The sequence below is a fragment of the Denticeps clupeoides genome, chromosome 13 (genome assembly GCF_900700375.1).
Source record: "Denticeps clupeoides chromosome 13, fDenClu1.1, whole genome shotgun sequence".
Taxonomy (NCBI): domain Eukaryota; kingdom Metazoa; phylum Chordata; class Actinopteri; order Clupeiformes; family Denticipitidae; genus Denticeps; species Denticeps clupeoides.
In genome coordinates this window covers 13,017,590-13,032,494 of record NC_041719.1, presented here as the reverse complement: position 1 = coordinate 13,032,494, position 14,905 = coordinate 13,017,590, and the positions used below count along the sequence as shown (strand labels likewise).

The following is a 14,905-nucleotide window of genomic DNA, read 5'->3' as shown; positions in this document are numbered from 1 at the left end:
AGAGAAGGCTGCTCGGTGGTATTTATACTGATGACTTTAATAGATTCTCACCACCGCAGAAGCTGGAACCTTCACACAAGGATGATGAAACTGTGACAAAATTCTGGCACAAAGCAGCACGCCTCCGAATAGCGCTGCTGGGCCGGCGCCTGCCAGAGGAATGGCCAATTTAACGTGGAGCCGAGCGCGCAGCGTGTAGGTGATGGAGTAAAGAGACGAGGTGTTTTATTGTGCTGCTCTGCTTTGCTGTGTTGCACCATTATTCGCCTCCATGCTCATGCATGTCCAGGAGGCGCCTTTAATTTTAAAGGTGCCAGCAGCGGGAGACCCAGTGGCACTAACCAGGATATTGCATTTTCCCATAATGGGTCGGATGGAAACAGCAGGAGATGTGTGTGCACTGTAGCAAATGCATACTATGAATATCAACTACCTGGACACTTTATTAGATACACCTGTAGACCTGGTTTGACATGTTTTTAAGGTGACACAGATGTGGCCAGTTTTTGACCAGATGTGAGGTGTGGATGGGGGACCACATAGTGATTTAGGTGACCCTCATCTGGTTGTGGGCTGTGGTAGTGTAGCCAGTCCATCATCTGTTCTGCGTTCGGAAACTGGCCCCTGAAGAGCTAGAATTCATGACAACAGCCTCTGGAAGATTCATGGTTAGTAATAATGTGACCAGCGAGTGCAGGCAGGAACCTAGGACCACGTTTTGGGACGTGGACCTCTTTAAAGTGTTTTAAAAGGGAATCATGAGCAAAAATACCAAATCCTGCAAAGCACTTATTTGTTTTTTCGGTATGTATTTTATTTATGTAATTGTGTGGTTTACAGATTGGCATTTTGAGACATTTTAAGCAAATCTGAACTGCTTAAAATATACATTGAATAAAATTGATTAAAATGTAATTCTATTTTCTGAAAGAAACAGTGTGACAATGGTGTCCTGTTAGAATCACCAAACGGGGGGAAAAAAAAACACTGAATCCACCGGACAGGCTGAGGAAGGCGCGTCGCGGCGCGCCAGCGTACTGAGCTTCCTTTTAATAGACAATTTTCCCCCGTCTCTAAAAGCAACCGACAGGCCTGCCAGGGGTTGTTCCATTATTATAACATCAAAAGGTGTGTACCAGCGACTCGGCTCAGAGCACAAAGCGCAGGGAGGAATCTTCAAACCCTGCCCTCCCCAGCACGCGCCTCGCAGCGGCCCAGCAGAGAGGTTAGCCACGCTGATCTCTCATTAGTGCTAACACAGCTATACGTAACGTCCGTAATGATCTGGATTAATTTTTACTGCCTAAGCACTCTTGCCTCTCTTGTAGATTATTAATGCTGTTTTAAATAGTGCCTTGCTTGCTTGTGCAGTTATTGTGTCTCACTTGAAAGCCGAATAATGAGATATGGAGACGCGTTGTTTTGATGAAGGCTGTTAGCCGTTCCCACATGGGAAGGCTCTGATGCCTCTTAACAAATGTGTGCATTCGTTATTTCCCCCTTTTTTCCGTTGGTATGTTAATACGGGTCAGCATTAGTTTCCTCTTCTTTTGGCTGATGAAAGAACGATGAGAACAGACAGGGAGATGACCCGACAACCCCTCCCCCTCCTCCCTTCCGCTCCCCACCACCAGCGGCACATGACTGACAGCGCGCTGTATGAGTAGTCGTCATAGCAACCTACCATCGCTCCATCCCCCCCACCCCACATTTCTCTCCAAGCCACGAGCTTTCTCTGCGCCTGTGTCACACACGTCCCTGAAAAGCGGACATGGTTGGTACTAGGGGTGAGATAAAAATCAATACTGCAATATATTGCGACACTTCCTTTGCCCATACATTATCAATACGTTCTTATCCAGTATCAATCTATTAAAGATTAAGGTGAGTTTTTATTGGGGAAGAAGTGAAGGTAGCTTTCACCATATATCATATCTGAGTTTATCTGTCAACTTCATAATAACCACTTCAGTGTTTTTTATCTTAAAATATGCACCAAAATGAAGATGTTGCCAAATGTATGCTTTTTTTTGGCGACTATTCAATACTGAATAAATCATCAATCAGCCAAAGACAATGTTACTTTAACTAAGACTGTTGGCAATACTGATGCAATAGTACTTTATTGTTCTATGTGCTCGTAAATCAGCATGATACAATCAGAAGAAATCAGGGGAAATTTTTGACTTTGTCTCATAGTCTTGACATTGGCCTTTTTTTCTGTTTTAGTAAGAATCCTATTAAGGGATCAGCCACATCTGCAAATGAGAGAACATTTTTCACAGAAAGTTAACAAGTGAGAGGATCTCAGAGATCATGACTCTGGGCTACCCCCCGAACATCTAATTTATTAATGAGCGTGCATGGGACCCTGCTGTAGGAGGGTGAGTTTCATGTCCGCAGCCAAATTGTTCCTGTGAGCTGACGCTGCTGTCCCAGGATGATGCCGTTTCATTCCGGAGCCTTCACTATAAAAGCCTGGGTGGAAATTAGAGGAAGGCGCTGCTGGCTGATGTAACCTCCTGCATATTCATTGTTTTTCCACCGTGCTCGCGTCTCTGAAACAGGCTCTCTCTCGCTGTTAGAACGGAGCAAATCCGTGGAAACACACAGCTGTGGGGAAGGGGGGCATCGTTGCTGGTGTTTATTTGGAGCTCCAATTGGATGCCGTTGTTAGCTACTGGAAAACCTACACTGCTCCGCAATCTGATATCCTGTTTTTCTTCCCGATAGCCTCCCAATCCAACAAAAATACTCCACTGAGCCGTGGATGAATTTTCTGGTGAACGCTATCAGCCGTGGCACAGTGGCGCTGCCGCATTGTAAAAGGTGCTGAAGGAAGTCTGTTCTTGGCAGCCACATCAGCGCGTATGAAATCTATATAGGTCAGATGAATACATTAATCCCCCTCGGTTGCCGAGTCGCGTAATCCGGGCTCCGAGGCGCGGGGCGGGAGCTGTTGGCAGCCGACATTGCAGGTAACAGACGGGTGGAGAGCCCTGTGCGTCGCTGGTCGGTGGGGCGCAGTGGGCGAGCGAGCGAGCAGAGAGGCATGGCGTACAGATTTAATGTGTAAACACCGAAACCCCACCTTAAAATTCATACGCTCGTGTGCCTTAGGCAAGAAGCAGGAGCATTTTGGCCTTTTATTTTCCAGTTCAGGGCTCTCGCTCTCTCCCTCCCTCCCTTTTTTTCTTTTTTGGTGGAAATAAATTCTCCCCAATCCGCCATGACAGATGTCACAACGAATCGCTTCTATTTTGATACGTACCCTCTGATCCTGCCACATACAATAAGGAGTATGCATGAGGGGCTGCCCCTCTCCAGACGGTTCACTGACACTCGTGATTATTTTAAAGGTGCATCATGGGCCGTGCCGGGCGAGGGAGCCGGCCTGTGTGTGCAAGGAATATCATCGAGCCGGGGGTCAGGGCCCTTGCTTTACCAGAGATAGTATTTCCTTTGTCTTTCTGGTCCTGTGCCTTTCCGGGTTCTACACGGATCTGTTAATACACCATCCGGGTCGAGGTAAAGAGCACCAGCAACCCCCCTCCTCCCTTTACTTTTGACGTAGCTCAATACTACACTTACTGAAAAGTCAGCATTCCCCATGCAGGAGAACGGCGCCATTGTTCGGCGACAAGCACTGAAATATTTCTTTGCCTATACTGAAACCACTGGATCAGCAGCAATTAAGCATAGTCTGAGGCCAGAAAGATTGAGAAATAAATAGCCTGTATTCAATAAAACAGCGGGTCAGCAGTAGTGCGTCTGCAGGGCTGCCCGAAGTACCGGGGTGGAAGTGAGGCCCTCGCTGTTTTTCATCAGCTCCTCTCCTGACATCACCCTGGGCTCTGAGCGCTGGTGGTTCACTCGCACAACCCCAGGCTTGCCCAGGACCCAAATGCAGGAGCAAACCCAATTATCTGAGGAGCTGAAATGAACAGACTCTGGCACAGGGCAACAGCGCACTCTCTGACTCAACTCTGGGAGCTTAAATAGGGCAGGCAAACGCAGCCGCCGTTTCCCCTGCACCAAATGCTTTTGCATAGCAGCAAATATTTGGCTCCGAGTGTGTGTATGTGTGCAAATGCATCAATGTTCACCCTGTGTCTGTGTTTGGTTCGTTCCAGAAGACAGGAAGCTGTTCGTGGGAATGCTGAACAAACAGCAGACAGAGGAAGACGTCTACCGTCTCTTTGAGCCCTACGGCGTCATCGAGGAGTGCACGGTGCTGCGAGGACCAGACGGAAACAGCAAAGGTATTATCTGTAGCTCTTACAGAACACTGCATTTCCCACCCAGTCGCCATGAGAGACATCAGCACAAGTACATTTAACAGCTCACTGTATCCAAAGGCATCGGAATGAGTGACACGGTGAGAGACACCCCTATTTGCTGACATGGACCAAAGCACATAGGAGGTGCAGGAAGGATCCGTGAACCAGGGCCCGTGAACACGGTTCTGAAATGATTCCTGAGGCAGAGGAAGTTGAATGGGAAGCCACGTGGTCTGTCGGAGTTTTGGGTTTTGTCTGATTTGTTCTCCTTTATGTGTACGGGTCACGTTAAAGGGCCACGTTGCTTTTATATTGGTCTTTTATATCGGTATATACCGGTATTTGCTGTACGGTATAAACTGTATGTGAAGTCTCTTTCCGAAATTCAGCCGTGGTGCAGATTTACAGACACTTTTAGCCAGTCGCACAATGAGATGACCTCAGGACGCGCCGTTTGGGTGTGTGTGCTTAAAATGAAAATGAGGAGGAGAGAGACAGGACAAGGAGGAGAGCGGCCTATTGAAGTATAGAAGGAAATTATGTCATCAAGACTTCCTGCTTGGAGCAAACAGGAAGTCGTGTCAACGTTTTTCCAGAAAAAATTAAATGAACCCATAGGTTCTTCAGCGTATCACGTGATGGAACTAAAAAAATACATTTGTGCTCATTTTTACACCCAATCAGAGAGTAACTGGAATGCTTTGCATGCTTGGAAGCTATGATGGAAGGTGGAGTTACTTTTTTAAGGGGAGGGGTGGGAAATTCTCTGGGTGGACAAGGCATCAAAGCGTCAAACCTTATGACGACATAAGGGGACAAATTCCAGAGGCGATCGTCTGCCACTCTCTGAACGGGGAAGCAGAATGGCCAAAGCGCTCTTTACACAAATCACACTTTCTAGCCACTGCAGGACCATTGAGAGGCTGGGGGAACTCGTATTAATGTTAAATAATCTCACAAAGTGAAATTTTCACAATATGGCACCTTTAAGATCAGACCTCCCCCAGAGATCGAATGACTCAGCTGATCTGAAATGCATCGCAGCAAACGATGCCCCCCCCCATCCCATCTGAACCGTTAGTCTGTACAGTTCCAATTACAACAGCCGCGCATGGAAATCTGTGCATATTATATCACGATTTAAGAGGCAGTCGCTCCGAACATCTTGTTTCACACGCCGCAGGTTCTGATCAAGCACACATTTGGGAGTAACACGTTTGACTTATTTTCGAGGAACGCTAGGTCGAACATGCGAGGAATCTTAACAGTGTCAGCTGGCAGCACGCGTGTGTTTAATATGCACAGACTGGCATTTGGTGCTAAATAGCGTGCTTTTCTGCTCCATCAACGCAAGGCCAACAAGAGCCTGCAGCTCCAGGGTTCTGGAGTTTAGGAGCCTGCTGTGCAGTGGGAGCCTCTCTATACTGCCTCGTCGTGTTGTGACATGGTTGTGGATAACGCATAACCACACTCTGTGTGTGTGTTCTTCAGGCTGTGCCTTTGTAAAGTTCTCCACGCACGCCGAGGCCCAGTCTGCAATCAGCGCCCTGCACGGCAGCCAGACCATGCCAGTGAGTATGACCACTTTTCTTTCACTGTCTTTTTTACACATGTCTCTGGTGGTAAACAGGTTCAGATAGATACAACCACAATCGGATGGTGTCCTTCCCAGTTTGCCGCTTTTGAATTCAACTTGGCCTGGCTTAAGATCAGTTCTGCTTTTTTTGTAAAAATTATGCAACGTTTGCCTAATTTTTAGACATTAAAATATAATTTAGAGCGCAAGAACAACTTATCGGCAAGTTTAAAAGGTGAGTTTAAAAAAAAAAACCTTGACAAATCACCCCACCAAAGAGGAACCATTACTGAAGATCTTTTAACTGAGGCGGCGATAATATATACTGGGCCACACTGGTCAAAAGGGCGAATACAGATCAATTAAATGCTGCATTGAATTGAGCTGCAAAAAGCAATATTGTCATTAGGCTGCTTTCAAAGGACAGTCAATGATTAACATAAGTTGCTCATGGTGCAGTTGTGCAATGCTCTGTTTGTAGCGAGACTAAATGACATCATGGAATGGCTTTGCGTTAGTTGCTGATTTATGAAGGCTTTGCTTTGGCAGTGGTCTAAGCAACCATGGCAATTAATGAGCTGATGAAACTCAAGGACTGGCCAGAATTTAACACAATGCCAGTTTTTTTTTCAGGAATAAATACAACGCTTCTGACAAAATATCATATTTTCTACCAGTATTGTTTTTTTTGTTTTTTTTTTGTCTAGATTGCAAATTTTAGGTGAAAAAACTATTTGATATATTTTTGGCATTTTTTTGAGTGTGTTGGCAGTTTTTTTAAATGGTCGGCAAACTAAATAATTCCATCAGATCCTTAAGATTCTTCCAGCACCAAAGCTGGATTAAACTGAGAGCGGTGGGCACATCTGTCTTAAGATGTGCAACACACAATCACATAAAACATATTAAGAATTGTATATTCATATATTATTTTGTAAAACCTATTGTTGGAACCATGCTGAATTTAACTAGATATATATAAATATATATGAGGCTTTTGATCTTCCATCAGTGTTCATTTTGCACTCCAGTATCAACACCGCGCACCCACTTCCTGCATATATGTATGTGATAGAATGAATCGAAAGCCAATCGGTGCCCATGTAATCCCAAAAATGCACTGGCATGGGCATGCACGGGGGAAAAAAAGCCTGTGATGCCGCCCCCTCCCTGATGCCGCCCTGTCACCCATATCAAAAACCACCCCTGTAGACAAGCACATATCCACTACAGAATTTTAGTAACATTTACAATAACATTTACATTTAAATTGGCTTTAAATGGGCTAAAACTGATGATTTGAATCGGCCATATATTGAAGAATAATGGAAGCAAGTAATGGTTGAGTCTCTGAAGAGTCAGCGCGAGGTCTTGCTCCTGACAGTCTATTCCATCTCTTCACCCACACTGACAATGGCCGCTGATTCTGCTTTATAGGGCCGAGGCGTCCACTCTGGGTATATGGCAGCGGCCGCATTATGCCACGTTCTGAAGTACCTGGCACCACTTGCGCTCCCTTTTCTGAGAAAGTCATGCCGCAAGGCAGGCGATGGGGGCCGGGGCCCTCAGAAGTGAGGCATTACAGCATGTGATTTTATTATTTATAGGCACCGTGCTGAGGATAAGGAGCACGCTGTGTCATTAGTTTTGGTGCAACCTTGAGGTCAATATAAGTGCAAATGACTCTGGGACGGTGTGAACGACGAGGCAGAGAGCCGAGCCATATTAGGTGCTCAACTTTAGGCCCTATCTCTCTCTCTCTCCTCTCACTCTTCTCCCGTTTCCAGCCTCCCGGGATATAAGGCAATAGACTTGTTTACTTCACCTTTCACCACACCGGCTCGTGAATTATTCATTTGCGTATAAGCGTGGGGTGGAGGGAGTAGATGGAGAAAGGGGTGACAGAGACGGAGAGATTTGAGGGAGCGTTAGGATTGAGTGGACAGGATTTATAACCTCCTTGTCTGGTTAATTGATTCTAAAAAGCATATCAGCATCTCATCTGCTGCACGTGAGCTGCTGCACTGCGTTGCGACCAGTCACGCCCCCCTCTCTCCTGTATTAACCCAGGTGGCATTAGGACCCAGCATAAGTATTCTAAGGCCTGTGGTAAATTAAGCTTTAAACTACATAAACATTAACATCATCAGTCTTATAGAATTAACACAAATGCATGGGATACAATATAAAAAGTTTAAGATGCCATTTTCAAAAATAGATTAGTAAACCATAGATAGGATACATTTAACTTAAAATACTATATGGAGGCCTAAATTCTAAAGAGAGTGTGAATATCTGATTGTCTGTACTGTATATTAAAGTCTGTATCTCTCATCTGCACAGCTCAGAGATCTACAGACTGATCTCATTTTCTAGTTGACAGGGTGTAGGTTGCACATATTTCATGTTTAAGGTGTATGGGTGTAGGCGTGTTATATGTTCTAGATTAGTGTGGCTGATATGGGTGTGTGTGTGTGGTGCAGAAGTGTGTTAAAAGTTTGCGTGTTGTGTTTGTATGTGTAGAAGCATATGTGCTTTTTTTCTGTGTATACGTGTGTGTGTGTGTGTTGAAGATGGTCACCATTCTGCACACGCATCATCGGTGTTTCTGCCCCCCGCACCATCTCCGCTCCACAATTAAAAATTTAAACACTGGAGCTGTAAAGCAAATTGCCGGGATTCAGGAAGGTCGTGTAGAGGCGGAGGTCACAGGGCGGAATAACAAGCAGAAAAGGTTTGGGGACGAGGCCGGTTGGGGCCTCATTTTCACTCGGCTCTGGCAGAGATTGGGCCGGGCTTAGCCGATGCTGGGGTCGTAATGAAAGCTCCAGCTCCCCGCTATCTGATATTAAAATCCGCTTGGTGAGGAGGAAAAAAGCCACAGCATCGGCTTCCCACCATTGGAGCACGATTATATTTTCATTTGTTGACACACCACCCAGAGAAAATGCTGATCTGATGCTATAAAAGTGGTTTCCTTCTGTTGCCCAGGAGCTGCAGATGCAGTGCTACGTGGGGGAAAAGGAAATCTAATTATGGTAATATGAAGGTTAATATGAGGTTATCACTATCTAACATTCAAATTGGCTGCCAAGCCTCACAAGCTTTTTATTCAATAAAGAGTTTGAAACAAATTAAACATCTATTTTCGAGAAAAGTATTAGCCTTTACACATATTTACGCTTTTTCGTACCATCGTTTGTCATTAGTGCGTTACGTGATTACGGTATTGTATAAAGCAGGGGTCATATTTCAGTGGAACTTAAACATGTAAACGATTCCTCATTAAAAGCCATTAAAATGTGTTTCTGTATGTTTACGTTGCATAGAAGGTCAGAACTGCAGTGCGACGCCCGAGACTGTTGCGAGTTTCAGACACTTGTGTAAGACGGCGACGGGCGCTGGATAACGCAACCTTATTGGAGAGTAATGTGCAGAGACAGATGCATGGAGCCGGAGTAATACAGAGTACACTGCTTAGTTTGTGGCTTTACCTTCTCCGATCTGAGGAACTGAGGCATCAAGGTGCCCCCTGCTACGGGACTCTCGTAAAGAGGCCGGCATCACTTGGATTTGAGGCTTTTCTTTTTTCACCCCGGCAGCACAGCTGCACGTTTTATTCCCACACTTTTACCCCCTCTTCCCGAATCCATTCCAGAGGCTCTAAGCCTATGGGACTTCTCCTGACACTCGGCAGCTTAAAATTTAATGAGACTTTTACTTCATAGTTCATCCACCTGACTCTGTAGCTGTGGTTCTGCTCAGTGATATCCTCACAGACGGATAAAACGCAGGAATGGGGAGGGGGCTGATAGAACAGGCTTATGGCTGCCAAAGTAGGCTACGCGGAGACTAATGAAACATTGTCTTGCCTGGAGTAACACCACATGAAGGTACAGAACATAAAAATGTCACTGGAGTTGCCATCCATTCCCTGCATCTCATAATTGTTGGTGAACTTCAAATAAAACAGCAATAATGTTGTAATGTGGGTAGTGGAGGAAAATAAATGTGTGCAGTTTTGCATAATGCTGATTTTATGTGTATTATGCAAAATGAAGTATTTTATATATATCCTAGTGTATCTTAAGTTACAAAACAGGGCCATCGGGGGCAAATGTGATTTTTTTTAACAGTAGACTGTTCAAACCGAGAGAAATTGATTGCAGAATGTAAAATTTGCATTAAAAATGCATTGAAGCCTCCTCAAATCCCACACACAAAAAAATTATATAACACAGATTTCCTTAATGCCTTTGAGAACATTGCGGTCATGTTGTTTGTGCAGATGGGTGCCAAATCAAGGCCAAAGAAGTGAATGGATTTTTGTTGGCTGATTCAGGTCCTTTGTCCCTTTAATGGACAGTGACACTGCAGATCAGTACAAAGTAATTGTGAGTGATCACCTGTTATAAAGCATTTCAATCAAGAAGACAGTGGTGGGGATTTCCAAGATAATGATGAGACGTGGTATGAGAATGATGTAAATCATATGATATGACCTTCAGCCACTAGACATCAACCCCACACTTCAAACAGGGGAATGGTTTTAGAATGATGCCCATTCCTCCAGTAGAATAACAGAGAGGGGAGAATCTGGCATTGAAGCTTTGTGAGTCACTGTGGTTAAGAATACGCTGTATGACTGCGATGCCAAAGTTACATGTTTGGGCTTGGATGGAGTTGGCAGTTTTACTGCTATGCTTCAGTTCATTGCCCGTGAGTGAACTGTCATCAATAATTTATCTGAGGCTTTTATCCAGAATATCTTCGATTCGCCAATTACGGGGAGGGTCCCTAAGGATCAACATGGAGTCAGATTGGTCTTAATCAGGAATGTGCTTCAACACTACAGTTATGTTCAGACAACAAGCACTGTCAAAAGTGAGTAGTGAGCAGAAGTGGATATGCAGAGAGGGTCACTGTCACCAAACTTTCATTATGAATCCAAGTGTTTCTAGGACATTCAAAGGAATTTCAGCCTTAAAGTAAACAGAACAGAGGCCTCAACACATTTTACTGTATCCATGCTTAGTAATTAACAATTATCTATACAGCATAGTGCTGTGCTGACGGCTGCAATGCTGTCCACTTCTGTCCAGACGCTCCAAGACATGTCACCTCACATCTGAGTGCAATCCTCTCATTACATCATTGGTGAAGTGCCATGGCTGCATCTGAGTTAATATTCACCCAACACCGCATCGCCTCTGGATCAAGACTCCCTAACACTGATACCCAGCCGTAACTTTAATGGGGCTGATTTTAAAAGCGAGAGGGACACAACAGAAGCCCGCGTGCCATAGTGCCTGACCTTGCGTTTCCTCGCTCTGCTGGCCGCGAGGATGAGGCTGCATGGGGAGTGGTGAGTGTGTCCTATTGTGTGAGCCGCCCTACTCTTCCCCTGAAGTGGGCAGCCTCGCGGAGCACCGCATTGTTTAGTCATACAGCGTGCTTAATGAACACAGGCCTAATGCAGCGCCAGTGGCTGAGCAGTTGTGTAATGGTGGAGATACCGAGGTTTCATTTTTAATGTGCATTCATCTTCCACTCCAGTGGCCTTCTTGTTGTATGAGCCTGGCCAGTGTGAGCAGAGGCGAACGGGCGGGAAGGTAATTGTAGAGCCCGGAGATGAAATGTGATTGACACGTCCTCATCTCCCGCGGAAAGCTCCCGGTCGAATTGCGAGAGACGCGTCTGAGAGGCTGAGGAGGGAAGCGAGTGCTCCTCACCTCCATCTGGAGCCATAATGCAGGCCCACAGCACATCCTCTCAGACAGCCTCCACCCCATCACAAACCCCGCGCCCCAGCCGGGAGCCCCCCGGCAGCGCAAATAGCCCACAGCCTCGGCCGGCGCGCCGCCGCTTGCTGCCGTTATTGACAATCTCACATCAATTTCGGGGAGGCTCTTATCTCGCCTGATGCACAACCTTTCCACGCTGTCAGATCAGAGTAATATTTCACCCTTTTACAGGCATCGATTAGGCGATTTGGGGGTGGGGACGGGGGGTCGGACAGCGGCATGACGGACCACGTGAAAGGTCAAGCGATGCGCTACATCATTGGGAGATTCTTAAAGAATGGTGTGTGTGACAGACGTGCCTGGCCGTTTTAGGACATAGAGACGGAGTCATGAATCACTTTTTCTGGTACTACTGAAAAAAAAATTATATTTTTAATCCACTCCAACTTTTATTTTCTTTTGCTTGGTAGAAGAAGTATGATTGTATAAAAGATTGTGCAATATGGAGGACTGCTACACATTGAGATCCACATATTTCTATGTCCACATTGTGACAATAAAACTTTTAAAAAAGCTTACAGACAAACATTAATATTAAGTTCTGTGGTAAAATAGTTCCATCTCTGATCAAACTAAACAACACTGGTCAGTTGGCAGTTTGGTGCATGATGTTGTGACTATGAACATGGTAAAAAGGCATAATGGCATGTAAATGGTCAGATTTTTGTGGTGCTAGAAAAGATAATAGATCAGCTTTACATAAATTAATACATTTACATAATTAACTAAGAAAACTGCAGGTTAGTTCTGCATATTCACTTGAGGAGAAAGTAACTATCTACCCAGCCCTTTTGTTAGAGTGACCTAGAAGATTCCTATGGTTTAAGATGGGAGAAGTCCTGTAGGGATGATTGACAGCTCTCACACATCCCAGCTTCCTCATTATTCCCTCCAAGTTGGGGGCAGTGGTGGTCTAGAGGGTAAAGATGCGGCCCCTGTAATCAGAAGGTTGCCGGTTTGAATCCCGATTGAATCCCGAATCCCCACTGAGCAAAGCACCGTCCCCACACACTGCTCCCCGGGCGCCTGCCATGGCTGCCCACTGCTCACCGAGGGTGATGGTTAAAAGCAGAGGACAGGTTTCATTGTGTCACCGTGCGTTGTGTTGCAGTGTATTACAATGACTTTCACCTCACATATTAACGCAGCTCCCAGTCTCCTCCCTCCTTTTGTGTAATACTCCTTCACAAAAATGTCAGTGGACACCACACGTAGTCTCTGTTATGACATAACAATACCATTTCCACAACCAAAAACAACACGCAGACAGATTTTCAGTGTAAGCATTCTGATTGTTGAACTAGTGAATCTGACATTTGCACCAAAGTATGAAATTGTCATCATGAGTTATGCCAGGTCATAATACGGTAACATAATAGTGGCATAATACGGAATGAAAATTGTTTAACAGCTAAGCAGTATTTTGTAATGTTTGGTATTAAAGTTTGTGGTTGTATCTGACTGTGGATGTGTTTTTATAAAGTATAAAAATGTTAATTTAACACCTTATCATGAACAAGACATCCACTGGGGATTTCTTAAATTAGTGTTAATTACTGTTGAAGGGATGATATAATGTCCTTGGTGTGGCCTGTGTGACATCCCCTATCGGGATGTTTCACTGCACCGGGGTGGGGTTTGCCTTGGAACATGGCATTGTGATGTGTGCCGTGCCCTAACCGGAGTGGCGGGTTAAACGTGCCTAACCCTCTCTCCTCAGACCGGCTCCGATTCTCTCCCCCCCCAGGGCGCCTCTTCTAGCCTGGTGGTGAAGTTCGCCGACACGGACAAGGAGCGCACCATCCGCCGCATGCAGCAGATGGTGGGCCAGTTTGGCATCTTCAACCCCGCCATTGCCTTGCCCTTCAGCACGTACAGCACCTACGCACACGCAGTGAGTACCGCTTGGCCCTGCTTCACCCGGGAACGCCCCGGCACAACTCATCCCAGCCTACGCTCACCTCCAGCCTCCCCTCGGCTCCATGACCCCAGGGTCAGACATGAGTCAGAATATATCCCATGCAAAATTGATTTCTGCTCATTCCTTAGCATGCACAACACAAATACTGATAGACACTTAAGATGTCAATCATGCTTCACGTCTATTCATACCCGCATGCAAATAGAAAGAGCAGCGGTATTTTTATTTATATTAATACACACGGGCCAAATTTTTTTCCACTCTATAAATGGCAGGATTAATTGTCGAAGCTGTCCAGGTCTTGCGGGCTTATCCATTTCGTTCTCATTTTCATATCACAGGCGTGGGGAGGGTGTTGTATGAAATGTGCAAATTGGCTGTCCCAGAGTAATTGCGAGGCCATCTCTGTGCACTCTCCAGTACAACTGCAGCCTTCATTACCATTCATGAAATGCAGTCCGTCCCAAGGAAACGTAGAGAAATGCAAATGTTCCAGGAGCGCTGGAGGCAGCGGCGGCCTGCGGGGAGCCCATTGTGCCCTGCACAGGTTGGCCGTGACTCTTATTTACTGTGTCAGAGGCTGGGGCCGCACTCCCACCCGCTGCGTCCCCAGCGCTGCCTCCTCCTCCTCCAGCACATTCTGCGCTGTTCCGTTCATTACTGACAGAAAGAATGATGAACTTTTACATGGCGTGAGAGTGCCAAAACACCAATTGATTTATCATCAAGTTTTATTGCACAGTGTTGCCTAAGGAAGTGAGTCTGGGGGCTAAGACAACGAAATAAAAATTCAAACGCCTGAGCCTAAGAGGAGGTTTATTGCTGCGCTGCGTTAGATGTTATTTGACACAAATGCGGGGCTTATGACAGGAAGAAAAAAAAATGGTTAATTTAGTAATATGATCTTAAGGCACAAAAGACAGTGTGCAATAAAGTAATAGAGAAAATCAATAGAATGCAATATGGAGTCTGCAGTGTGATGCTGTTCTAGGGATCTGCAATATGTTTAAGTAAATTATTTTGTGCGCTCTGTGTCTAAGGGACATTATTAGTTTAGAAGCAAGCAAACGGTAAAATAGACAATATGTCAACATTATTTAATCATTGGTTACTATGCTTTTTTCCTCCGAAATGACCTAATAGAAGGAAAAGAAAGTTCCCATCAGCATGTCTTTTGGCTGAAGGAATGGAGAAGTGTTGCATCTAAAACATTTCCTCGCCCTGAGTGGCGAGGTCTCGTATCCTGCCTTCCTATAGACCTTCTTCCTGCCAAATACTGCGTCAACACAACAACAACGACAACAAAAAAATGGCAACACACAAA

The 14,905-nt window shown here is 45.4% G+C and overlaps 1 protein-coding gene across 6 annotated transcripts in view; it reads left to right on the top strand.

The window, feature by feature from the left end:
• Positions 1-14,905, top strand: part of celf5a (cugbp, Elav-like family member 5a) — a 148,908-nt gene that overhangs the window by 116,388 nt on the left and 17,615 nt on the right. For 3 of the 6 annotated variants that reach the window (XM_029001940.1, XM_029001939.1, XM_029001938.1), the window contains exons 4-6: positions 4,134-4,262; positions 5,772-5,851; positions 13,408-13,554. In XM_029001940.1, the coding sequence (XP_028857773.1) occupies positions 4,134-4,262; positions 5,772-5,851; positions 13,408-13,554 (356 nt within the window). Of the gene's footprint in view, positions 1-4,133; positions 4,263-5,771; positions 5,852-13,380; positions 13,555-14,905 lie in introns of all 6 variants that reach the window. The other 3 variants (XM_029001936.1, XM_029001937.1, XM_029001935.1) reach the window with 1 other exon arrangement.